The sequence below is a fragment of the Rhinolophus hipposideros genome (genome assembly GCF_964194185.1).
Source record: "Rhinolophus hipposideros genome assembly, chromosome: 18".
NCBI lineage: Eukaryota > Metazoa > Chordata > Mammalia > Chiroptera > Rhinolophidae > Rhinolophus > Rhinolophus hipposideros.
In genome coordinates, this window is record NC_138064.1 from 11043409 (window position 1) to 11069628 (window position 26220).

Below are 26220 nucleotides of genomic sequence, written 5' to 3' on the forward strand. Positions count from 1 at the left end.
TGACGTACAGCTTGTTTGAGGTAAAGGTTAACGGGGGTCAAATATTTTGGCTAATGCCTTTTTTCTAGGACAACTTATGAGAACTGTTCTGCTAAATATAAAATGACTTTGCTTTTTGTTTCTGATAAAAAGAAGAGAAGAGGAGAAGTATAGAAAGGAAAAGAAGAGAAAAGAAAAGAAAGAAATCTACTACATTTCTGAGTGTTGCCCAACTACTCTCATAGGTCTCCCAGCTTCCGTTCAGGCACCCTGAGTCAACTGCCTACAAAGTAGCCAGATTCATTTTTTCGTAGGATGTGAATATGCCTCATATCCTGTCATTATCCTACTTCAGACCCTCCAGTAGCTTCTCACTACATTCAAAATAAAACCCAAACTCCCTCCATGGCTTAATAAACCCTATGTGACCTGCTCCCCGCCTTCTCCTTCCTCCACTGGCTCCAGCTTTACTTTCTTTCTGTTCCTTAACTAGGGCAGATGTTTTCCCAGCTCAGGCGGTGTACTTGCTCTTCCCCTCCTGAAAACACTCTGCCTCAGGTGTCTGTGTGCTGGCCTTATTTTTTGTAACACTTCATTGAGATACGATTTACATACAACACAATTACAGTGAACAAGTTAATGGTTTTTAGTATATTTTCAGAATTGTGCGACCATCACCAAAATCTAATTTCAGAATGTTTTCATTACGCCCGAAAGGACTCTTGTACCCATTAGCAGTCACTTCCATTCCCCTCATTGTCCAGCCCTTGACAACTGCCAATCTATGTTATGTCTCTACAGATTTGATTATTCTAGACATTTCATATAAATGAGATCATAAAATACACAGTCTTTTGTGACTGGCTTACCTGCAACCAAGAGACAGCTCCTCTAATTTAAAAGATGTAACCCTGAGGCAAGAGAGAGATCACTGTTACTTGGTTTGTGCTAATTTTATTAAAGACTTGCCATGTTGTCCTAGTAATTTTTTTCAACTTCTCCACTGCCTAGTGAAAACAATCATCCCAGGCTGTTGATGGGGAGCTTTAGAAGGTTTAAACAAAGCAGTAAAATGGACGGATTATTAGCTAAACTAAAAAAAATCCGTGACTGTGTCTTATTTATGAGTATCCAATGTTTATTAGTATTGATATATTGATTAATTAACTAGTTAATTAATTCTCTTGTCCATTCACTCATCAAATTCTTTTATGAAGTTATTATGTGTCAGGCAGTGTTTTAGGCCTAGGGATAAAACATGGAAAGATGACAGACAAGTCTTTTTCCCATGAAGCTTGCATTCTAGTAAGGGAGACAGCTGCTAAACAAATAAAGTAATAAAGATCCATATAATGAATGCTATGAAGAAAACAAAGTAGAATAAGTGGATAGGAAATATACAGAGATGTGCGTAGGAAGAAGCCCTATTTTAGATAGGGCTGTCAAGGAAAGCCCTTCTGAAGAGGTGGCATTTGAATAGAGGTCTGAAGGAGAGGTACCAGCCACATGGATGCCTGGGGAAAGTGGAATAGCAAATGCAGAGAGGGGACAGCAAGGGAAATGCCACTGAAGTGAAAATGGCATTAATGTGTTCCAAAATTAGCAAGAAGATCCATGGAGTTGGACCATAGTGAGAGAGGAAGGGAGTGGTACGAAATGAGGTCATAGGCGTATGCAGGGCTGAGTCATGTAGAGCTATATAGACCTTGGGAAGGAGTTGGGCTTTGAGTTAAATGTACTGAAAAGCCATTGGAGATTCTCATGCAGGGGAGCAATGTACCTGACTTATGTTTGTAAAAGACCTGGCTGTTGGGTGGCAAGTGGATCGCTGAAAGAAAGAATTAAATATTATTATGATGCTCCATTATGTGTAGATCGAATGTTACAAGACACAGAATGGAAAAAATATTCCATTCGGCCCAATCGCTGGGACACCATCATGATCAAAAAGGACTCAATTGATCTCTTTGAAGGGAAAAGTTCCTTTGAGAGACAATTCCTGTTGGATGATGTCCCATGCTGTTAGCAAGAGTTTATAAAACACCTTTCCTTCAAACCATCTCAGACGTGGTAATCCAGGAGGATTCAGGTACTGCATCTGAATTGCTGTCATCATAAACAATTGCATTTGGTTGCTGGGAAGCCAGACACATGAGTCTGTGTTCCATACCAATGGTAAATGGAACATCATTTTCTATTATGTTCTGACAGACAAATGATTAATTATCACAATCAGCATCTCTCCTTGAAAATGGCCATGGATCAGTGTGTTCCCCTCCATCATGTAATTGAATCTGGGTCCACACACCTGTTTCCACTTCCTTTAAACAAACACCTGCCCAATAACCAACACAAACCAATATTAAATCTCAACCTGTCTTGCGCATAAGTACATCTTTCAACCTGACCTAATCAATGATGAAAGCTAGGAAAACATGGGTCTTAGAGAAGACTACTGCCTGATCCTCACATGTAATCAGAGTGTCTGCTGCTCTGGCCCCACTCAGACTGCATGACAGAGCTGGCCATGGCTATATTGCAGAGTGAGTCAGAGTTTGGCTCTGGAGTCAGACCAGCCTAGGATAATACCTGGTTTGCCAGTTGTGTGACATTGAACAATCCACTTAACCTCTTATAAGTCTCTGTTTCCTCATCTTTAAAATGGGAATAATAATGTTTACCACAAATGTATGTTGTTTTTCTATATGTGAATCATATATGTAAAAATCTTAGCACAAAGTAAGCAAGTGTTAGCATTTTTTCTGTAATAAAAGAGTATTAAAATCAATTAGTTTAGCAAATTTCAGTTCTGATTAAGATGGAGTAAGTGCATGCCACCCTATGTTTTCCTCTGATCACAACTAAAAGTCCTGAACAGAATATATGAAGCAACTATCTGAGAACTCTGAAAAGTACATAACAGCAAGTCAACTGGGGAAAAGAATAAAGAACTCAAAGAACTAGCTCATGGAGATGAGTTTCTTTCCTCCCATATGTCCTGGCATAGATTCTAGGACAGCCTGAATCTTGAAACCGTGCAACAGAAAAAGCTGCAAGAAAAATCCTCTCTCTTGGGCCAGAGGGCTGGGAAAGAAGCCCCTGAGAAAAAGATCTTTTACCTCCCTAAACCCTACTTTAGGCATGCCAAGTAATGAAGTGACATTCCCGTGGCAGTGGCCATAGCAGCAGCAGTGGAAGTGGCAGCCGCTGTAGCAGCTACAGCAACAGGGAAGCTGCAGGCTCTTTTCTATTGCTATTTTCCCTGAGATAGACCCATTTTCGGGAAGTTTATTATAGTGCATGGATGCTAAAATCATGGTTTTCCAGGCAGAGCCATGAAAAGGAACCCATCAGAGTCAGAGAATGTGTGGGGATTTAGAGGGGAGTTAGCTGGAGAAAGGGATCCTTTAAGTCTGTATATAAAATATTGGGTATAGAATTTAATCATAAGCAACATACAAAGTTTTTGAGAACTGAACTACAGGGCAGACCACCACTCATGTGTCAGAGTGAGCCCTAGATGGTGCATGCACAGGGTAGGCCAGTAGTACAGAAAGGTTGGGACAAGTAAACTGACACTAGAACAACAGCCTTCATCTGTATCAGGGCTGTCGTCTGCACTTAACTTGATTGATACCCTACTAAAGCAAGCAAGCAAACAAATAAACAAACAGAAAAATTAGCCCCAGAAAATTCTTAACAGAACACAGAATCTCCTAGTATAATATGAAAACGTACAGGATAGGATACAAAATTATCGACTAACAAAGAACCAGGAAAATGTTAACAACTTTCAAGGGAAAAAGTAATCAACATATGCAAACTCCAAGATGACCCGGGTATGGGAATTATCAGACAAAGATTTTAAAGCACCTCTTATAATGATGATCCAGGAAGTAAGGGTAAATACTCTTGAAATAAACAGAATGGTAGACCTTTTTTTCAGTAAAGAAATAGAAGGTACACCAAAGAACCAAAGGGAAAATTTTGAACTGCTAAGTACAATAACAAATATAAAGTCCGCTGGAAGATCTCAAAAGCAGCATGGAGATGAGAAAGAAAAGAGTCAATGAGTGTGAAGTTAGATCACTAAAAATTATCCAATCTGGAATACACAGAAGAAAAAAGTTTAATAAAAAAATAAACAAAGCTGCAAGAACTGTGGGACAATACCAAAAGTTTATAAATCAGTGTTATTGCAGTCCTGGAAGGAGAGGAGAATGAAACTGGTGGAGAAATATATTTGAAGAAATAATAGCTGAAATGTTCCCAAATTTGGTAAGGGACATTTTTGCAGATGCAAGATGTTCAGCAAACTTCAAACAGAATAAACTCAAAGAATACCATGCTCTGACTCATCATAATCAAAACACAGAAAACAAAGCAAAAAATCTTGGAAAGCCCAGACAAAAACAATACATTACAGATAAGGGATCAATGATTCAAGTGATGGCAGATTTCTCATCAGAAACTGTGGAGGCAAAACAAAACTCAACAAAAAAAGTGGAATAACATTTTTCAAAGGTTGAAAGAAAAATTGTGTCAATATAGATTTTCACACCGAGTGAAAATATCACTCAGGAGTTTAGTCCTGAGATCAGGTCTGATATTTTTATATATATATATATATATATTTTTTTTCACTGAATGCCCCTATCACATGCAAGTGTAATGCTTAGTATGAACGATTCCTGAAAGATAGACTCAACCTCTCCCCTCAAGAAACTTACTTTAAAATCCAAGGGAAGGTGGAAACATGACAAAGTTGGTTCCATTTAGACACTGGAGTTAAGGATGGGGTCCATATAGGTTACTCTAGAGACATAAAGGAGAAGGAAATTATCTCTCTATTCAGGTAATACGTGGGGACAACGTATAGTTTCAAGAGGAGATTATGTTTGACTTGAATATTCAAAGGTATATCCCAATGGTAAGAGAAGCTAGTGCAGTAGACACCCTAGTAACAGGCAGAAATATGAACACAACCTACTGTGATTTGTTGATGTATTTGGACAACTTAAGTATTTTAGTTATTATAGCACACATACCTCTGACCATTTCCTTTTTTTCTCACTCTGACCAAATTTCTAACTGCCAGATCCTACAACACATTGATTGAGGGCTGGATCCAATTCCTCCTGCACACAGAACAATCTGATGATACGGGGGAATTAATATTCCTGGAGCAGCTTTCAACCAATGACTGATGCGAGTTGCTGAATAAATATTCCAACTCCCATATCCCTTGGAAGGGATAGTCCTGAAGCATGTTCTCCACTGGGTCTCAGATTTCCATGGTGGAATTAAGTTCTATTTGCCCACTGTTGTCAAGATGTTTGATCATGGTACATCACTGGTTTTCATGCCTTCCCTCTCCTACTTTCCCACTGCCTTACTAGTGTTTTTAGCGATCACTTCTCTAACAACCTACTTGCACTTGTATCCTTGTTTCATGGTCAACTTCTGAGAAAACTCGAACTAAAATAGTTTCACAGGTTACGTTTCCAAGGAAGCAGAATCTGAAATGGAGATTTAGAGTTTGTTAAGGAGTACTCTTGGAATTAACATCGGTGAGAGAAGGAAGCAGGACTGGCAGAGGCAGGGGTTGGGTTTTAGTCAAAACAAAGGTCTCAGGTAACCCCATATGGAGCTCTGAAGCCAGTGGCCCTTGTCAAAAGTTGTCCCATGTTGAGGTGAGGGGGCTTGGCTTGGTACCCTCACCTCAACCAGTCATTAGATGCAGGTTGTCCTGAAAAGAGGACATGACCTTAAGGAAAATATTTCTCTTTAGGTGCATGCCAGAAAAAGCTTAGATTGCCTTGAAGTAATTGTTAGTAGAAATATGTTAGAGACGGTTCTGGTGAGGACTCAGAAGAAAAGAAGAGAGCTGGAGAGAAAGTTTCTATTGTCTAGATAATACGTATACCAGCATGAACAGAATGCTGGTAGAAATATACACATTAAAAACAATTCTGGTGAGATCTCAAACAGAAATGAGCAGCATGCTATTGGGAACTAGAGAAAATTCTATCTTTGTTATAAAGTGGCAAAGAACTTGGCTGAATTGTGTTTCTAGTGTTTTGTGGAAGGTAGAACATGCAAGCAATGAGATTGGACATTTAACTGAGATTTCTTAGGAAAGTGTTGAAGGTGCAGCCTGGTTTCTCCTTACTGCTTGTAGTAAAATGCAAGATGAGAGAGATAAATTGAAGGAATTATTGAGCAAAATGGAACCAGACTTACAGATCTGGGAAATTCTCAGCTTATCCATATTGCAAAAGAGAGAGAGAGAGAGAGAGAGAGAGAGAGAGAAAACTTGTGCTGAAGAGAACATGCACCTAAAAACTCTTCCAGCCTCTACCCATCACTCAATTCCAAAGCCACTCTCACATTTTTAGGTAATTTGTTACAGCAGCACCCCCCTGCCATAACAAAAATATCACAAACTGGGTGGCTCAAACAACAGGCATTTATTTTTCAGAGTTCTAGAGGCTAGGTGTCCAAGATTAAGTGCCGTCAGTGTTGATTTCTGATGAGGACGCTCTTCCTGGATTGCAGATGGCTTCCTTTTCTTTGTCTTCACATGGCCTTTCCCCTGTGCAAATGTGAAGAGAGAGAGGGGTTTCTAGTGTTTCTTACTCTTCTTGTGAAGGCACACATCCTGTTGGGTTGTGGTCCCATTGCTATGACATTTAACCTTAATTACCTCCTTAAACCCCGTCTCTCCAAATGTAGTCTCATTGGGGATTAGAGCTTCAAGATACGAATTTGATGGAGAGCACAATTCAGTCCATCACAAGGCTTTATAAAGAAAATGCTATATGACATATTGGGCTATGATTTTCCATAGATCTAGGCATAAAAAACATCTCACTTTGAGCATAAATGAAGAGAAATCTCAGAATATTGTTTTAGGCAAAGCAGTTCTCTTTATTTCAATAAGCATTTATAGAGAAGTGATTATGAGCAAGAGACTGTTACCAGATGTGAAAGATACAAAGGTGAATAAGATTGAATTAGAAGTTTCTGCCAACTGCAAGAAAGGAAACCTATTACCTTTCTACATGTCAAAGAACATCTCTATTTTAATAAAGAGTTTTCAGAGAAAACAAAGTATGCCCATGGCTCCACATTTACTCAGATTAAATGCATAGTAGGGAGCTATTTCTGAGACAAATATCTTGTAGAGAGAAGAAAATGCTGCACAGGAATTCTGAAGAGAGCTGGGAACTGGGGGTACCGATGCCTGGAGATGAAGGTATATATTGAGGAAGATGGTGTGGAGTGAGAAAAAGAAGAGAATACGGATGGAAGGGGGTTGTCCACACTCTGAGGAGTATAGTCAACAGAGGAAACTGATAGGTAGAAAGGGCTCCACGGAAGCCAAATGGTTTGCCAAAAGCGAGGAGGATGAAGGAGGGAAACAGGCTGTGAGATCGGTTCTAGTAACAGGCGCTTTCAAAAGCAATAGCTTCTTAGCTTTCTGCTAGGACGTGACCTCCACTGGCTCATCTTCTTACCCCAATTATAATCTTCCCTCAAGGTGTTACTTTTTGCCATTCTGCCCTTATTCCCCATCCCTTGGAATCCCTGTGCTGTAGAGACTGCAAGTGCACTCGGCCTTGTGTACAGTCCCTGCATTTCCTGGGCTGGGGGAAGCAACCTGACAGCTTGGCTTCTCACCGGAGGAATTCTACCAACAGCCTCCTAACAGGGGACTCTGACCAGCTGCAAGTCCCCAGTTGCGCCTTCTCCACAGGCCAGTCAGCATGCCTTCTAACTGTAAATCAGATCGCATGACAACCATGCTTACAGCCTACGATGGCTTTCTACTACGTGTGGAAAAAGGATCCTGGCTCTCAGACTCCGGGCTACAGGCAGCCCAGCTGCCCACTCTCACACTTCCTCTCTCTGCACTCCCTTACCCCTCAGGCCCTCAGCAACTCTGGCTGTTTCTGTCTCAGGGCCTTTAGAGTTTCCATTCCTTCTGCTTTACATGTTCTTTCCCCAGAATCCCACACGGCTCCCTCTCCTGCACCATTCTGGTCTCACCCACACAGGCTCCCTTAGCAGGGCCTTATCCGGTCACCCTGACCACTGTGGCACACTTTTCACCCATATCACCCTCCACCGTTATCATCACCCTGTCTGCCATGGCACGTGTCAGTACGGGAATTGTTTGTTTGTTTCTTGTTGTAGTTGTTTCTTTCTGAGTAGAAACTGTCTTATTCACAGCTCTGTCGCCAGCACAAGAAAAGTTTCTGGCACACATAGCAGGTGCTTCATCAATATTTCTGGCTTGTCGACAGACTCAAGGCTTTTTGGAAAGGCTTTGATGCCTGGATCTTCTTTCCTCCTTCTGCTGTCTTTCCCTCACCCAGGCTCTCCTGATCTCCAGCTCTAAGTTGGACTCCTTGCTATGTTCTCTTTCATAAAACCCCGTTCTTTCCTTCAAAGGCCCGTTGCAGGTTTTAAATCCCTACGCAGTTATCTTTACATTCTCTCTCTCCCAGTAGACTGTAAGTTTCAGCGTGGCAAAGACTGCACATCATATACACCTGGAGATACACAGCGGGTCCTCTGATAATGTTATTTCATTTCACATCATTTTATTATGATGTGGATTAAATGCCAGAGGAACGTAGCTCTGTTTATATCTATTAGCTTATGGTAAAATGGACTTCATTTTGTGATATGTCATTTTGCTTAAAGTCAAAGCACCTATTGATGATGTTCAGTGAGGACTTACCGCACGTATCTTGGCCACCACATATCCTCTATGCCAGGCACAAAGTAACTGTCAGTTATTCTGTATTGAATGAGTGTTAAAACATTCTGAGTTCCTCCTGGGTTTAACCATGGAGTCGAATATTTTAAAAAGCATCTGATAAATGGTTGATAGATACTTCTCTTTGGGGGTAATTAAAATATGCTTCTTCTGGATAAAATGTGCTCTTACATTTTCCAGGAAGGCCATCAAAACCCATTCTGATCTAGAAGAAGACATCTGTATGCTTTTCTCCAAAAGGACAATTTGACAAAGGGGCGGGACCTAACTCTTCCTGAGCTGGAAGAGACATCCTGGTGCTGCTCTGCGTGGTGCGTGAGAAAAGACAGCCAGAGGGGTCATACCTGGGCAGGGAGCCTGCTGGCCCTCATCGGGAGGGAAGGCAGCCCTGGGCACCACGACTGGGTGGATTTCAGCACATGAAGCCTGACCATTCTCTTCTTCTGTCCAGTCATATTGATGCAGATTCCTATAGTGTGCAGGTGGGTCTCCTACGAGAAGCTCAAGCTGCTAAGAGGAAAACAAAAACAAAACGAGTGGACAACTTATCATTTTACACCAAACAGCTAACTCAGACTTATGGGAAAGGCATTTATGGTGGCGAATTCTCTCGAGTGGGCTCTGCGGGCTAGCAGTGGATTCTGGCAGTGACTTAGCCCACATTTGGTCTTATTCTCATGTGGAAAATGGGCTAATAACGCTCAGCTCTTATTTACAGGGCAGAAAGAAAGACTGGCTAGGGAGAAAGACTGGCATGCGTTCTAATCCCGAATCACTATAAGCTAGCCATGTGGCCTTGAGCAACATACTTCTCTGGGCTTCAGTTTCTTTATCCTTAAAATGAAGGTGTGGGCACAGATCCTAGAATCTGAAATGACTGCACAATCAGGGTTTTCATTTAATGCACCCTCCCGTGGTGGGCAGGATGCAGTCAAACTCCCCGTCCCATCGCCCCATACCAGTAATATCCCATCTCTGACCTGGCGAGCCCGGTCTCCTAACTGAAACTCCAGTTCCTCCACCTGCTGCCGCAGGGCCTTGCGTAGACGTTGCAGTTGCTCGGCCTCCTCCCTGCAGGTAAATAATAGAAAATCAAATTTCACAGTCACCTCCCCATGCTGTCTTCCATTACTCCTCTCAAAATGGAGGTCACTCTTTGATATTTCTTACAAGAGAATGTCACCTTCTTTATTTGTATCAGTTGTAGACGTAGTATATTATGAGGGTAAATTTTCGGTCTCTCTCTCTCTCTCTCTCTTTTTTTTTTTTTTACAACTCTATCCCAGAATAATTTACATACCATGAAGTTTGCCTATTTTAAGAGTACAATTCAGTAATTTTTAGTAAATTTGCTAAACTGTGTTCCAGTTTTGGAACACTTCTATCTCCCCAGTAAGAACCCTCATACCCCTCTATATTTAATCCCTATTTCCATCCCCCAACTACAGGCAATGACTAATCTACTTTGGGGACATATACTTTTAATCTATATAAAAATTAATGCAGATTTTCAAAACTCTAATAAAATCTGACATTTGTATTTTCATGAGCTCCATTCACATTGATTAAAGCTATCCTTCTGGCTAGACCCCTCTTCCCAGCTGCTGCTCCCCTTCAAACCTCAAATACCCTGGCCTTAAAGCGTAAGTGTTGCTGTCTAGCAAATGGCTCTCACAGACTCCCATTGAGAAAGCAAGAACAAGAGCATGAGTGCCGTGGAAAAGCTGGCTAAGTTCGCCTTAGCTCCCAGATGCTCGTCTGTCCTGCCCTGATTACCTTTCCTTGCTCCAGGTGTGTGGACTGGTACTTACTTTTATGGCTCCCTTAGATAATTACCTTTCCTCTTCTGACATGTCTCTGGAAAGGAGTGCCTGCTGTCCTATAAGGTGCTGTTCCATTTCCTCTAAATGCTCCCGGAAACTCTGGCATAGCGTCTTCATGGCTTCCATCTCATGGACTGTGCACTGAGAACAATTAGAAAGACCTGAGAAGGACGTACTTTGGGATTCATTGTAAGAGTTTCCCCTGGTGGAGCCTACCATCCTACTTGGGTTCACCAGTTTGGCCTACTGCTGATGTGCAGAGAAAGAGAACAGGGAAAGCCCAACCTTTGGCTTCTCTGAGCAACTATAAGCCATACTTGGCTGAGACAGGAGAGAAAAAGTTATTGGGTGGCTCTTAGAGAAATTATGTCCCAGAGACAGGAAGCGTCTAGAGGACTATGTATTGTAGAGATTGGAGGATGCAGACAGAGGAGGGGATGGGGGAAGGGCCAGAGAGCCTGCTTGTGTTTGGAAAAGTTGAGTCTATCTTGTTTAACTTTGTTGCTGCGTACTGCCTCACTCTGAATCTCAATAACACTGAACACATCTGTTCAGAATGGTATGTGTTTGATTAGAGAAAGTCTGCTTAGAATATTTTTTATTAGTCTTAGCTCAGCTTAACCCCAGTCCCTGCTGGTTGAAATCAGCAGGATCATCTCCAGCCAGCTAACAAGCCCATTCAGAGGAAGGCAGGCCTACACAGGCCTCCCACCCCTCCATGAACTGGAATCTAGAAGTGAACTGTTTATCCTCCCAATCCTGCTCCCCATTGCTCCTGATGTGAATTATTTTTTAAATCTTGCTTTCTCTGTATGCCTGTGCTTTTTGCCTTGGTTTCCTTATTTAAATATCTCTTGCAGACACAAAGCCCAGTCCATTTTTCAGGCATTCTGCCGATTTGCTGAGTTCTTACCTGCTGTCCTTTGTTTTCCAGCCCAGGTTGGAACATGCTTTGAACAGATCCATAATTCCGAACCCCAGCATCTCTACCCATCAGACTTAAATGATATGAATGCTAGTTAGAGCCTAAAGCTCTCCTTACCAGGGCCATGGGTTTAGACCCCCTTCCTGATTAGTGTGGCAGAGGCTGATAGTTGCCTACACACTATCTTTCTCTCCTTTATTTTTATTAACAAAATTCTCCTATCTTAAGGGCAAAAAAAAAAAAAAAGTATCTAACTAGAAAACTACATTTCCCAGCATCCCTTGCATATAGGAAAGCAATGAGATGGAAGTGGAGGGCATGAAGCAGGGCTTCTGGGAAACTCTTTAAAGGAACCTGATTTCACAGACCAGCCTCTTTTATCCTTTTCTTCTTCCTCCTTCCAATGGAGCCCAATCTCACAACTATGTTAATTATTCCCAGCCCTGTTTCTAAAAAGTTCCAGATTTCTTACCCTTCTCCTCAAAACCTTTGGCCAAGATCCTGGCAGGATGATGGCTATTTTTACTGGAATTGTCATAATGGAAATATTTCCCTAAGAATGATATTTTTATATCATTCTTTTGCTTTTATATCATTTTGCTTGGAGAGTTTGGTTTTGATTCTATCCTCTAATTTTTATACTAAGTAACATATGTTGTATAGCAAAACTCTCCAGTTTAGCTTCAGTGTGAATGCATTCGAATCAGAGGGGTGTTTGAAGCATTATTGGTGCCGGTAAGAGTGCATGGCTTTTAAAACCAGAAAAGATCTTAGAGACCATGAAGGACTTCTTTTATAAACTGTTCTGACACAGAATGGTTAACTAACTTGTCCAAGGTCAAAGAAAAGCAGTCATATAGCAAACCTGTTTCCCTGTTCTATCAACAGGGATTACAGTGTGGATGGCTACATGATAAATTATTTGTCCCTTAGGAGTGAGCTGATTGAATGGTTCTAGTAGATTCCTACAAGGTGAACATGTTCCAGAGACAGTAAGGTCAGGGACATGGAAATACGGTGCTCAAGTGAGTGGAACATTATAATAATTGAATTTTATGTTTCCTCTAGTTATTTTAGGTTTTGTGCTTGGAGGGTATGGGGGGAGGGGTAGGATTTAGGAATCACTGATGATGTGTACTGTGAAGGGAAAGAGATGGAAGACTCTAAAACACTGCCATCTTCTGGTCAGTTGGAAACACTAAAAATATATTTCAGCTCTAGAAGTACAGTAGTTTCAGAGAAAAGGAAAACTTAGGCAAAAAAAGGGAAAGGCTATTTGAACTCCATTTTCCAATATAAAAGCTGAGTACTATGTATTAGAAAGGTGGGTACTAGACTAATCGAGGTGGTGGGGATCGCTTCATAAATTATATAAATGTCTAACCACTAACCATGATGTATACCTGAAAACTAATATAAAATAATACTGAATGTCAACTGTAATTAAAAAAATTTTTAAAGGAGGGGGAAAGGTAAAGGGGATAAGAGGCCCAAATATCCAGTTATAAAATAAATGTCCTGGGGATGTAATGGGGAAATATAATGGGGATGTAAGAGGGAACAGAGTCAATATTGTAATAACCTAGTACGGTGTCAGATGGTTACTAGACTTATCATGGTGATCACTTCTTTAGGCATGTAAATGTTGAATACCTATGGTGCACACCTAAAACTAATATAATATTGTATGTTAGCTATATTTCAATGAAAAAAATGTTTTAAAAGAAAAAAGTAGCTGATACACACACATATATACATACATACACAACAGAATATAATTCAGCCATAAAAACGAAGGAAATCCTGCCATTTGCAACAATGTGGATAGACCGCGGCAAACTCAAAGAAGAACAAATCAGATCTGTAGTTACCAGAGGTGGGAGAGGAGGGGAAGAGAATTGGATGAAAGTGATCAAAAGGTACGAACTTCCGGTTATAAGTTCTAGAGATGTAACGTGCAATGTGATGACTATAGTTGACACTACCTTATGGCAGAATTGAAAGCGTTATGAGAGTAGATGCTATGAGTTCTAATCATAAGGAAAAATTTGTTTCTTTTTTTCTTTATCTGAGGTGATAGATATTAACTAAACATTGTTGTAATCATTTCACATTATATATAAGTCAAAATATGCTGTACATCTTAAACTTATATATTGCTGAATATTAATTATATCTCACAAATTTTGGGAAAAAAAGAAATCCAGCCCACAAATAATTCTTAAACACTTGACATTCTTGGCTTTTAAGTTAATAATAAAAATGTATTTTTAGTAAAACAACAAGAAAAGAGCTGCTTTATAACACAATATAATGCAAGGTCTGTTCTACTGACCCAGGCCCAGTAAAACATGCAACTTCAATAGTAAGAGTAAGGCCACCAAAAAACACTGAACTTTTGAATTGGCTCATATTACCTTTTAAACTTTGTATGCTTTCCTTTTTCTTTAAATCTAAACCATAAACATTACAGAAAAATTTACTAGTATCCAAAAATCTTATTTCTGATACATCTGGTCTTTTCCAGAAATATTTTTTAAATTAACAAATCACTTATGTGTATTCACTTATACATAAGAATTTAATTATATCAATAAACCACTAGCTTCAGTAACCCACAAGGCCACAAAAATGGCATTTACTAGTCAAGCATTTGTCTGTACTGTTACATACTGCTATGTAAGGGCAGCGTGGAGGGGGCGAGGTGGGGATGATTTTCTGAGCCCTCAACCTAAAAGTGCTCTTAACTTCAACACCTGCTTGGCGCTCCCATTGTCATGCAAGAAATGGTATCTGTCTCTGCCTAAAATCTTCACTTGGTCCAAGACCTACTGTCTAGATAATTTTTTCATAAATAATTTTTCTAATCCTAGCTAGCACTTAGTATTTAACTTAGAGCCATTTTTTTCCAGGATATTTTTCAGGCCTTACAAACCCAGGCTCATTCACTGTAGATGACTTTTCTCTTTGTTCTTTAGTTTCTTTAAGGAGCCTCCTCTCATTGAAGAATGAATCACCTTATTTGCACTTACTTTTCTGCATGTATGTACACCTGCATAGGAGGGCAAATATGCACCCCTTTGCACGTATGTGTATGCTTTGATTGTTTCCTTCAAGTGTATGTTTGTGGTTCCTTGGATTTAAATAAGGAGCAATGCATTGTTTTCTAGTATAACCCAATACAGTGTGCATTTCAGAAGGTATATAATGCTAAATCAATTTGATATAAAAGTACCTTTCCTCGTAATTGCAAATTCGAAGAGGAGAGAAGGCTAAGACAACATGAGACAAGGCATTAGAGGACATGAATGGTGGTGTGCACACTCACATCCAAACTCCTATTCATTTAAAACCTATACAAAAGTTTTATATAGGTCCCCTGCGCTGTCCATCTCTTACTCTTCCCAGTCTACCTTTGTCCCAGAAGCTGCAATCCTTCTGCCTGTTATTATGCTCCCACATGCCACATCCCCACTTGCTCTTCCAGTCCCAGAACCATGCTCCCCAAAATTCAAAGGATGCCCTCAAACCTTATAAACCCTTCACACCTTACATGAAACCTTTCATATTAGTGGTGTCACTGGGCTGTACTAATTGATAAGCCAGGCTCTCTGGATGCTATGGTTTGCCTCATGGACCAGCCATCTTCCTGGCACCTGTAGTCAGGTCTTCCCTCTGGGTGAACTGAGTCACCCAGAGTGACTCAGGTGTCTCCTTTGTCTGCATTGACTTGTCACGGTCACCTCAACCTCACCAAAAGCCTCATTAGGTAGGTTGCATTTTCAGTTTGTGCCATGGGAAGCTGAACTGCCCTTCCCCTTTTTTCATGTGTAGTCATATAACTGAATAAATGACAACCTAATGGAGTATTAATATGCACCTGTTGTCATAGATACCTGATTTCAATATCAATAAATTAAGTGATAGTGTTTCCCAAAGACAATTTGATGCAACAGACTTTTAACTTCTTGTTCTATGGATATATGCTGGTTATTTCTCTTCTAAACACAATCAGTAAGTGATTTATAATTGTTTTTAAGAGTGGTAGTATCTAATTATGGAATATATATATCTGCAGCATTTACACCAAAATAATGACTTTGGGTAGGTCTAGAAGGACCATTTCTTCTGGAGTTTTTAACACAATTTTGATTTTTTTACACTTCATTATTTCTAACAAAATATAAAACTAAACATGGTTTAATTTATATATCATTGTAAAACTTATCTTCAAATGTAAATCAGAAAAAGGATATGTTAGACCAACAACCTGGTTATCGTCATGAACACTGGAGTAACTAACTGTAGGATTTAATCATTTCCTCCCCGCCACAGCCTCTTACAATGTCTCCTTCTCTAGCTATCTTCCATCCCTAACATTTTTCTACACGAACTATGTGGGCAAGTAACTGTTCATGTCCTTAGAGCTGAGTTTTCCAGCCTTGATGCTGTCAACATTTTGGGCCAGGTAGTTCTTTGTGGTGGGGGCCGCCCTGTGCATTCTAAGATGTTTAGCAACACCCCTGGCCTCTACTCACTAAAGATGGTAGCACCCACCTCACTTGTGACAACCAAAAATGTGTCCGAACATTGCCAATGTCACCGGGGGCAGGGGCAAATTATCCCCAATTGAAAACCACTGCCTTATAGCATGTAAAGTCCCTTAATAAATATCAGTGATGATAACGATGGTGATGATGGTGATGGTGGTGATGATGACTCATTATTCCACAGGAGTTGAACCTGGGTCTTTTGATACTCCAAAGGACCCTCACTGAATATCAGCCTTTGTGCTTTTCTCCCACTGACCCTCTGAATAATATGTCCAGAATTGATCTCCATGCCTTCTTTCACTAGTTCCACCCTCATTACTGACTCATTGAAAAATGTTCCAGATGCTTGGGAATCTTGCAAGTTGTAAAAGAAATTAATGTAATCAATTATTTTATATGTCATGCAATCGTTTTCTATGTTTATGGTACATTTATGGAGATTTCTATATGTTGAAGTACCACATAGTAATTTGTCTTATCTTTCACATAATCATTTTCTTGTGTTACTATTATACTCATATAAATGGAGACAGTTTAAAGTTGAACACGTCTTTGTTTGGAGTGTATTGCCTAAGAACCTGATGTCAGCTAAACGTAAATTTGAATCTGGACTTACCACTTAGTAGTTGTGGGGCGTAGGGAAAATTACTTGAACTCTCTCAGTTCTGGTTTTCTTACCTGTAAAACCGGGAGGGCTTGCATGTATTAGGGACTCAATAAATATTTATGGAATTAAAAGAATGGGAAGGCAATTCCAAAGGCACCAAAGAGTAGGCACTCCATGAATTACAGTTGCCTCCACTCGCCTTCGAACAGCTGTGGCCCTACATTATCTGTGACAGCTTTTCTTTCCCACTCACGAAGAGAGTTCCACTCTCTACACATATAATTTCATGTGTGATACTCTTAACGTTTTGAATCAATGGCTAACCTTGACAGCCTACATTGTTTCTCACCCTGAGAACTGCTGACGACGGGGCACTGGAAGGACTCATTAAATGCCTGTTGATTTACCAGGGCTGAACAGGAATGGAGGGCGTTCAGTTCTCAGTAACCCCAGTGTCCACTTTTACAAAAGCTTAGCAAAGGTAGACCAAAAGTCCATCTATTCGATCTGAGACGCTCTAGAGTCAACACCTGAACAATAACAAAACAGTAACAAAAATTGACAATAAGAGTAAAAAGCACACCATTAGCACGGCCTAGGGCTTTCTATGGACTGGGCGCTGTGGGGAGGGAGCGTGCTGAGTGCTCTATAAGCTTTCTGTCATTTAATCCTAAAACAATTCTGTTGCATGAGGCATGAAGGGCCTCCCTATTTTACAAAACAGGAGCTAGGAACAGAGAGATTAAATGGCTTGTGCAAGATTGCATAGCTAAGTAATTTTAAGACAGAAGTGTTCAGTTAAACTGAACAGGAGGTGAGGTTCAGATGCATTCATGTTTACAACCTTACATATGAATTTACTCTATATCCCTCTGTAAAATGGGGTTAATAATAAAATTTGCCTTCCTTCCTCCACAAGGCGATTGGAAGTATCAAATAAGAAGAAATCTGTGAGAAAATATCCTAAAGAATAAAGCACTGTACAAGTACTACTCATGCTATGCAATGGAAAGGTGTGCTCTGAGAGCTCCCGTTTGGAACAGGAAGGCCGAACGTCATCCCTGAGGTGTTTGCTGTTGCTGCTCTGCCTCCCCATCGTTGCAGAGTTAATACTTACAGAACACAGCTGCCTCACTGTAGTGTCCTGCAGCACTTTCAAAGTCTTCATGACGTGGGCTTCCGGATGGCTATGTGAGAAGGGGCAATGCCTGCAGGCCGAGGCCACAGGCCTGGGGCTTTGCCTCTCTGAGTGGCAGTGGGGATGGTGATGATAGCAGATGCAGGAGTGGGCAGGTAGCGCATGGCAGGTGCCCACTGGGGAGACACTAGGGAAGCCTGTGTCTAGAGAGACAGATCTGGTGAGGGGCTGGCACCTGGGCTCACATATGTAAGTCTGAATGGAAACGTCATTGAGCTGTCTTGCTTCTGTCCCCAGTCCTGGTTCTCTTGTGGTAACAGGGTCACACATAGTGCATTCTAAAACTGTTCTTCTAAAATCAGTCCCCAAGGCCATAGCATTCTGAGCAGCCAATGCCAAACTGGAGGACATCTGGATTTGCACAGACTTGGAGCTAAACGCCTTTGAGTCAGCATTTGGAGGAAGATTTCCCATCTCAGATTCTGCCCCAGGTATTTGACCCCAAACACTACACTTTGACTTCACTTGGGGAGTCGTACCTCCAGACAGCTTATCTAGGTGGGGAATGGACTTTTTGGGTGTTTGAATAAGGTCACTGGGCTTGGGGACATGCGGTGGTGGACTTGCTCGCGTCAGCAAGCTGTTGTTGACGCCAGCGCAGAAGTTACTGCTTTCTGCTCTTCTTGGGGCCTTGGAGTCATCGTGAAGGAACTTGTCTTGAGCTTGATCAATTCCAGGTGATTTCTGAGACTCACAGTGGTGGCTTTGCACATCCAGCCCCCCAGCTCCCTCAGGCTTCAGAAACCCCTCATTCACTTCTGTGACATCAGTCATCATAAACCCAAGAGGATGATGACATTTGGAGGAAATCATAACTACACTAGCCTCGTGTTCAGTTTGGGGCATGGGCGGGTGCTGCCTCAGATGGCTCTCTTTCCTTGGGTGTTCTCCCTCCGTGGGGGCCTTGTCAAAGGCCATATCTGGGGTCAACACTTCTGGTGTCCCCTCCACGGCCTCACACTGAGACGCTTTCTCCACCACAGATGTTGAGGCCTTTTCTTCCAAGGTGCTCCAGTCTTGACTTGAAAAGGATGTGCTCACCGCACTCTTGGAATCAAGCTCATCTGACTCTTGCTGGCAGCCTTGGGATGGCACAAAGCATTGGCTCTGATCCACTGGCTTTCTACATCCATTCTCACCAGGACTCTGGCTGCCTAGCGAGAAAGGCATCTGTGGAAGAAACAAGGATGGAGGCAAATGGGTCAGGACGGTGGGGGCGGCAGCAGGTTTAAGAACTGTGTTTTTTCCCCCCTGTATCATTACCCTCGACTTAGGAGACAGGCGATAAGGGTCACAAACTCAGGTTTATGTCCGTTTACTACTTTAACTGGGACCTTCTTTCTGTGAGGCTTAGCTTCTTTGTTTAGTAAAATCCTAGAAGATAGAAGGGGAAAAAATGCCAAGCCTTCTGGCACACTGTCCAGTACGACTCCATTGTCCCCTGTCCCTTTGGTGCCTGTGGCGTGTATTTTCTAAGCTTCGGTTGCCCTTTCCAATTGGGGCAGCATACTTAATACTTCCATCTCCTACTATTCCTATTCCAACACTTAAGTGCCCTTCTACCTGCAGGGGAGGAGGTTCTGCTGGTTCCTCCAGGAACCCGCTGCTGTCAGACTGGCAGCTATTTGCTCTGTTCACCGTGACACCTGCGGAAAGAAATAAAGAGGCCTGCGGTGGGTAAGGTGAACACAGGCGGACAGCAAGACCAGGATCCAACGCTCTCTGTGTCTGACATGCTGTAGACCCTCCATAAATGTCCACTGCGTGGAAGTATAAATGAATGAGGGAAGTCTGAGGAGATTATCCTCAGCTGTCAGAGTCCATGTAAAAGTGCGTCACTGGTTTCCTGATACAAGGAATAAAACACGAAACAAAGGGCGAGGACTAACATCTCTTAGAACTAAATAACAGTGTGATTGTGAGATGTGTCTTTGTTAAGAGGTAGAAAAACCAGAAGGAAATGCATATGCCTTAAATGTCATGCTCACAGAACAATAAAGACCAAAATTTATATATCTGTTTGTATACATAATGCAATAAACTGAATATTCATGTCCCCCCTGAATTCCTATGTGGAAATTCTAATCCCCAAGGTGATAGTATTAGGAGGTGGGGCTTTTGGGGGATTATCTGGTAATGAGGTCGGAGCTCCTATTAATAGGATTTGTGCCCTTATAAAAGGGACCCCAGAGAGCTCCCTGGCCCCTCCCCCCATGTGCGGACACAGCAAGAGAACGACCATCTATGAACAAGGAAGTGGGTCCTTGCCAGACATCGAATCTGCTGGTAACTTGATCTTGGACTTCTGGTCTCCAGAATTGTAAGAAATAAATTTATGTTGTTTATAAGCCACCCAGTCTGTGGTATTCTGTTATAGCAGCCCAAACGGACTAAGACATATATATATATTCTTTTTTCTTTTTAGTAAATGTTGAATTAAGGGTAAGAATCCCTTGCTGACCACATCTGGACTCTATTTATATGACTACAAACCTGTGCTCGTGTTTTAGACTGCTGCTCTTATAATTTTGAGAGGCTGGAATGGGCAGAGAAAGAACAATGTTATATGTGTAGGCAGGTAATGACCCTGTAACCATGAGCCTCTGAAAATTCTAAATCTGCCTGTAACTTCTTACATAAATATGAGGTTACATTAATGGGGTCGGGGGAAATGGGTGGCTACCAAGGTGTCAGTATGCTAAAGACTAAATTGTAGGATTTTTTCCCCTCTTCTTGAATGAGAAATGCTTCCAGCTACAGCATAAACTAGAATAGGAAGTCTCATGGGAGGTGGGTGGTTGGAATGTAGACTCCTTATAACACAAGAAGCAGAAGGAGGAACCATATTTGTCCTGGGAGAAAAGGCTGGGCATGGGTGTGAGGAGTGGGTTGAAAGGAAAAAGCTGACTGCTGGTGGATGTAATGCATGGATATCTGGTACCTACATGAGAAATAGGGAATTTGCCTTTGTTTCAAGAACTAGATGCTGCAGAAGAGTTAGAAGAAAGAAAAAACAAACAAACAAAGAAACAATCCAGCTTCTGCTTAGGTGTTCTAGAGCCATCCTTAGATGCACTAGCAAGGGCTGCATTACCTCATCTCCTTGTAGGACTGCCTTCCCCCAGCCATAATTGCCCATGTGTCTGAGCAAAGACTGCTGGCAGAGACACGCTTCCAGAGGTGGTCCACCCAGCCCAAATCCCAGCTACCTCACCCTGAGATCAACATAAAAAGAAAGAAACTTAGCTTTGTAGAATTAAAACTTATAAACTCCATATTCATTCACTCTCTTCAAATAAAATGAAAGGCTAAAACTCAGATAATGTAGGTTTTTAATAGCTGACTCCTAGAGAGATGGAAGAGATTTGAGCAAAGTTTTGAGGAAACAATGTCTGTTACTTCTTGTTATATAGTTAAGGGTAAAATATGGCAAATGTTTACTAGTCATGGATCTAGGTAAGACTTCTGATTCTGGCAAACTGGAATAATAAAAACTAGACTTTTCCTCTTATTTGACAACAATGAAAAAACTGGACGAAGTATAGGAAAATATGGTTTCAAGAAAATGGATATTAGGTAATTAAAAATAGCAGTCTCTGAGAGGCAGGAACAAATAATGTGAGTCCTACAATTACCCATCTTCCTGCTTTGAGAGAGTTTATAAGCCATGGGGTAAGGAACGTACACCCTGGCAGAACCTAGAAGACTCCCTAAGTTGAGGAGACAGAACTAAGAATCTTGAAAGACTGAGCCACCTAGAGTTCACAGAGTAGGGTGGGAGAGAAGAGAGCACTGCACAAAGAGATAACTCTAGAGAGTCCCTCTTAAGTATTCATCTGAATACTGATCAGCTCGTGCACATGAGAAAACGCCAAAGACTGAGGAAAGAAGCATTGGAAAGAACTAGAAGACACAGTGCCCAACACTCACTCAGGAATGGAATAATGCATGCTCCCAGCAGCCAGATTCCAAAAATCACTAGGCGCTGGCTGGAAGGATAGAGTACTTGGAAGGGTCTTGCCTCAAGAGTGAGGAATAATGAGCTCTAGAAAGAGCATTGGTCTCACTAACAAATCATAAAAGCAACACCTGAAAGGATCAAACTGTTTCCAAGTAACTCAACTGTGTCCCAGACCTAAGTTCAAGAATATTTATAGGAAAACAGCAATATCAAGCACCCACAAGGTAAAATCCACAATATATGGTATCTAATTAAAAAAAAACAACAGCAACCATGCAATGAAGCAGAAACATACGACTCATAGCGAAAAGAAAAATCAATCAACTGAAACCAACCTAAAACTTATATGGACATTAGAATTAGCAACTAGAATATCAAAATACTTGTTATGACTATAGTCCTTATGTTCAAGAGACTGGAAGAAAGATTAAATATGTTAAGTGGAGATTGCGAGATATTAAAATATACCCAAATTGAAATTCTAGATATGAAAACTATAATGTCTCAGGTAAAATTTATACTGGATGGGATTAACAGCATTTTAGAGATTGCAGAATAAAAGATTAGTGAAATTGAAGACATAGCCATAGAAATGATCCCAAATTAAAGACAGGAATAAAAGAGTAAAAATTAAAAAAAAAAATCAAAACAGCATCAGTGAGCCGTGGGACCACTCCAAGTCGTCGAATTTATAGGTAATTGGATATCCCAGAATTGTAGAGGGAGCACTTGGACGAAACGTTTCAAACAAAATTTTGTTTCAAGAAGTTCAACAAACCCCAACCATAAGAAATACGAAGAAAACTATAACAAGGAACTTCAAAACTGTCCAACACAATGATAAAGAGGAACATCTTAAAATAAGCCAGAGAATAAAGATACATTACACACAGAGGAAAGCAAGATAAGGAAGGCAGCATATTTCTCATCAGAAATACTCCATGCAAGAAGACAGTGAAGTAACATCTTTAAAATATCGAAAGGAAAAAAAAAATGTATCCGTGAGCTTTAAAGATTTGTTATCTAAATCTTTTAAAAGATAATTGATTCTTTAAACAAAAACAATAACAATGTAGTGCACGGTTTATAACAAATACCTGGAAGACTAAAAAAATTAAACACCTGTTATAAAATTGATTCATTCATATGGAAGGAATGGTCTGTGATACTTTAACTATGAAGCATGATTCTTATAGAGTCTTTAAGCTGGGTAACAGAATACTTGCTCACTTGCTGTGGAAGTAGTTTACATTCATTGTGTATTTGTTATAGGAAATTGTATAATACTTTAACTAGTGTAATGATTTATACAATATAGTATAATATTTAACACTTTCCTGCTCTTGTTATAATTAATTCAGCCTATATTAAAACTCTTCAGAACTGACTTGCAGACCCCACTGCCCATCTGCGTATTGTAAACAGTAGGAGACCCAAAGATATCCAACAGGTGGGTTGAACCTTGCTTAAGGATGGACAAAACAGACTTTGGAAACTCTTTTTTATTCTTTTTAAAAATATTTTTTATACATTTATGTTGATAAAAGGTATTCAAATACTCAAGAAAGTTCACAAGCCACTATAATATACTACATTTACGCTTCTTTCTTGATTTGTCATAGCTAGGTGTGGCTTGGTTATGGAGACTTTAGGAAATGCCCTTCATTTTGAGAAGGGGAAGCAGAACCAAGCCTTCTTTTAAAGTTCAAGTCCAGAGAGTCATGGCAAGTGCTTCTTCAATGAGAGTGAAGACATGCCTCAGAAAATGTAGCTTGTGCCATGAGGGTGAACTTCCTTCAACGTGCAATGTTGACACAGTTAGCTCTGAAATTGCTTCATCTCTTGGCATTATGTCTCTATGGCATCTTTCTATGATGATTAACTTTGGAAGCTCTTGCTCTTTCTATATGTTCTGGTGCAAAATTTACACGACAAGCTGTGAAGGAGTCCTGGTACATCATTATTCATTAAATTTTCTAGATAAGTACTCTTCTGGAATTTAAGCTTCATGGAAAACGTTTGCTAATCCTTCTTACAACTCTAGGATAAAATTATGCATTAGAGCACTAAACCAAAATTATATGTTGGAGCCCATTTGTCCCTATCAACAAATGCAAATAGGCAACCCAAACTATAAAGGGTCTCTAAAAGATAGAAAGACTAGTTTCATCCAAAGGGGAGTATATTTATTACCGTTACCTTTAGTGGACTGTATTTGTGTAAAGTACAAAACCAAAAACAAGTAAACAAAAATAAAGTCTGGAACTCATTTAAGTGAATTTGTGAAACAACCAGATTTTGACAGCCTCTCTTAGACGGTGAGATCAAATAGTGTAATTGGACATAGTCTCTCAGGAGTAGAGACTTATTTAACTCATGTTTTAGAAGTCAGGTACATGTATCTGAATCATTTTGAGAGAGTCACCAAGCAAAATGTGGGCCAATTGACCGATGGTTTGGTTTAGTTTCTTTAAGAGGCTAAAACTCTTTCTTGCCTATAAGGTGGGTACCTTTTCAGCAACTAGACAATAACATCTCGAAATTGGCTTTGCAAATTCCAAATATTCTTCTAGGGTTGTAAGAATTAAATGATACAAAGGATGTGAAATCGCCTGGCCCAGGACGGCTACCATAGATGATTAAACAAACAAATACAAATGGGCATCATTCATCACTATCACACCCTCACACCCAATATGTAACAGGAGGGAGGGCATGACACAGGGGAAGACGATATGGCACCTGACGAGAGTAATGCAAATAGTACCAGCACCCCCAGGCCTGGCCAACCCAATTCCTCAAACTACCTAGCCCAAGACTGGGAGAACTTTAGAAGCCTCCTCACCTCCAATAGGGATTTCCCTAGGCACTGAACAAGGCGCCATAGTTCTTCCTTATTCCACTTGATTGGGTCCTCAGCGTCCCACCTTCCGTCCAACACTCGATCTTACTGTTCAAACCCTCCACTACTGGGTGGATCCTGTTCCAAACCACCACCCACCCCCCTGCATGAGTTTGTCACGCCCCTTAAACTGCTAGTTCCTCCACTCTGCCAACCCCTAGCTCGAGGGGCTCACCTCTCTGTATTGTACGCTACTAAGATCCGGTTAGGGCCCGTGACCAAGTCATATCGGTGGAAAATCTGGAGCCAGATCTGCTGGGTTCAGATTCTGACTCTCCTACGTATTAGCTGCACGATCTCAGGCATGGCACACACGCCCTCTGAGTCTGTTTCCTTATGGGGAGAAGAATGAATATAGTAATAATATGTTATTTGTGGGGTTGTGATGAGGATCGTATCCAATAATATATCATGAAGACTTTCTGCACATGTAAAAGATGATATTAATTATACATCTACATTTTTGCTGCAGAACCTAGTCTAAATAATACCTATTAGAACTCAATCACTATGAACATCATTAAGTGTCATTAATGAGCATAATTATTATTAAGATTTATTAGAAATTACCTATTTCAGCATAAGACTCTTCACAGAGTTAAATTTTACCCTCCTCCCCATTACGTGGACCCTGCCTGGGAAGGTTTGTTCCACCGTTTGAAACACTGCTACTTTGGAGGAGACAGATGCCTTAGGCACTTTGTTCCAACCATCACGAGGTGGCAGTATTACACCAACCACAGCACAAAGGAGCCAGGGCACTGCCCAGAGTCCCTGGAATGAGAGACCTGTAAATTTCCTAAGAAGAGTCAACCGACCGGAAAGGCTGCTTTTCTGAGCTGGGTTGGTAAAAACTTCAGAATCATACGTGGCAAATTTTACACTTAACAGTCTGAATTCCTAGAAGCTGGGGTTGGGTAGAGGTGGTGGGGGTGGGGAGGGAGGAGGAAGGCTACAGAATTGAAACAAATGAGGGGAGGGAGAAAAGAAAAGGAAACTTTTTAGGGGTGTGATGTACCCTGGAGTTGTGTGGAGCAAAAGAAAGGGTTCCTCCTTAGACTATTTGGGATTGACCATCTTCACCTTTTCTCTACTTCATCTATTTCTTTGTCAAGTTCCTCTCTCTTCTGTCCCCCAGTGGTAGAAAATTCTGTGACAGCTCTGTGGTGAAGCAGAATCATAGGAGTTCAGAATCGTTCCAGTGGACCGGACATCATGGATTCTGGGAACTCAAATGCCTTTAGGAGCTGGGCAGGTAGGTACGTATGTGAAGTAACTAGGATTTAGACAGTGAGGAGCCATGTGCATTTCTTGGACTTGAGAGTATGTGTTCCACCCAAAAGCAATTTTTAAAAATCGTTTAAAATGATTTATTTGGCACTATATCTATGCAAAACCTCTCTAGGTTTATATAGATAAACAAAACCTCTACTGGCACAGTTGGCCCATAGCCCCCACCGTCTTGGTTGGAAGTCAGGATGGTG

At 40.9% G+C, this 26220-nt stretch overlaps 1 protein-coding gene across 2 annotated transcripts in view; it reads right to left on the reverse strand.

Annotated features, from left to right (window-relative positions):
* ITPRID1 (ITPR interacting domain containing 1) overlaps positions 1–26220 on the reverse strand; it is a 117756-nt gene that overhangs the window by 7732 nt on the left and 83804 nt on the right. Inside the window, exons 10-16 of one of the 2 annotated variants that reach the window (XR_013995339.1) lie at positions 19437–19519; positions 17793–19043; positions 10604–10731; positions 9748–9838; positions 9112–9277; positions 5411–6574; positions 4710–4794 (exon numbers count right to left, since the gene is read on the reverse strand). Coding sequence is in view for 1 of the 2 variants with exons in the window: in XM_081079696.1 (XP_080935822.1) it covers positions 4790–4794; positions 9112–9277; positions 9748–9838; positions 10604–10731; positions 17793–19043; positions 19437–19519 (1724 nt within the window). In the remaining variant the exon portion in view is untranslated. Of the gene's footprint in view, positions 1–4709; positions 4795–5410; positions 6575–9111; positions 9278–9747; positions 9839–10603; positions 10732–17792; positions 19044–19436; positions 19520–26220 lie in introns of those variants that run through there. The other variant, XM_081079696.1, reaches the window with a different exon arrangement.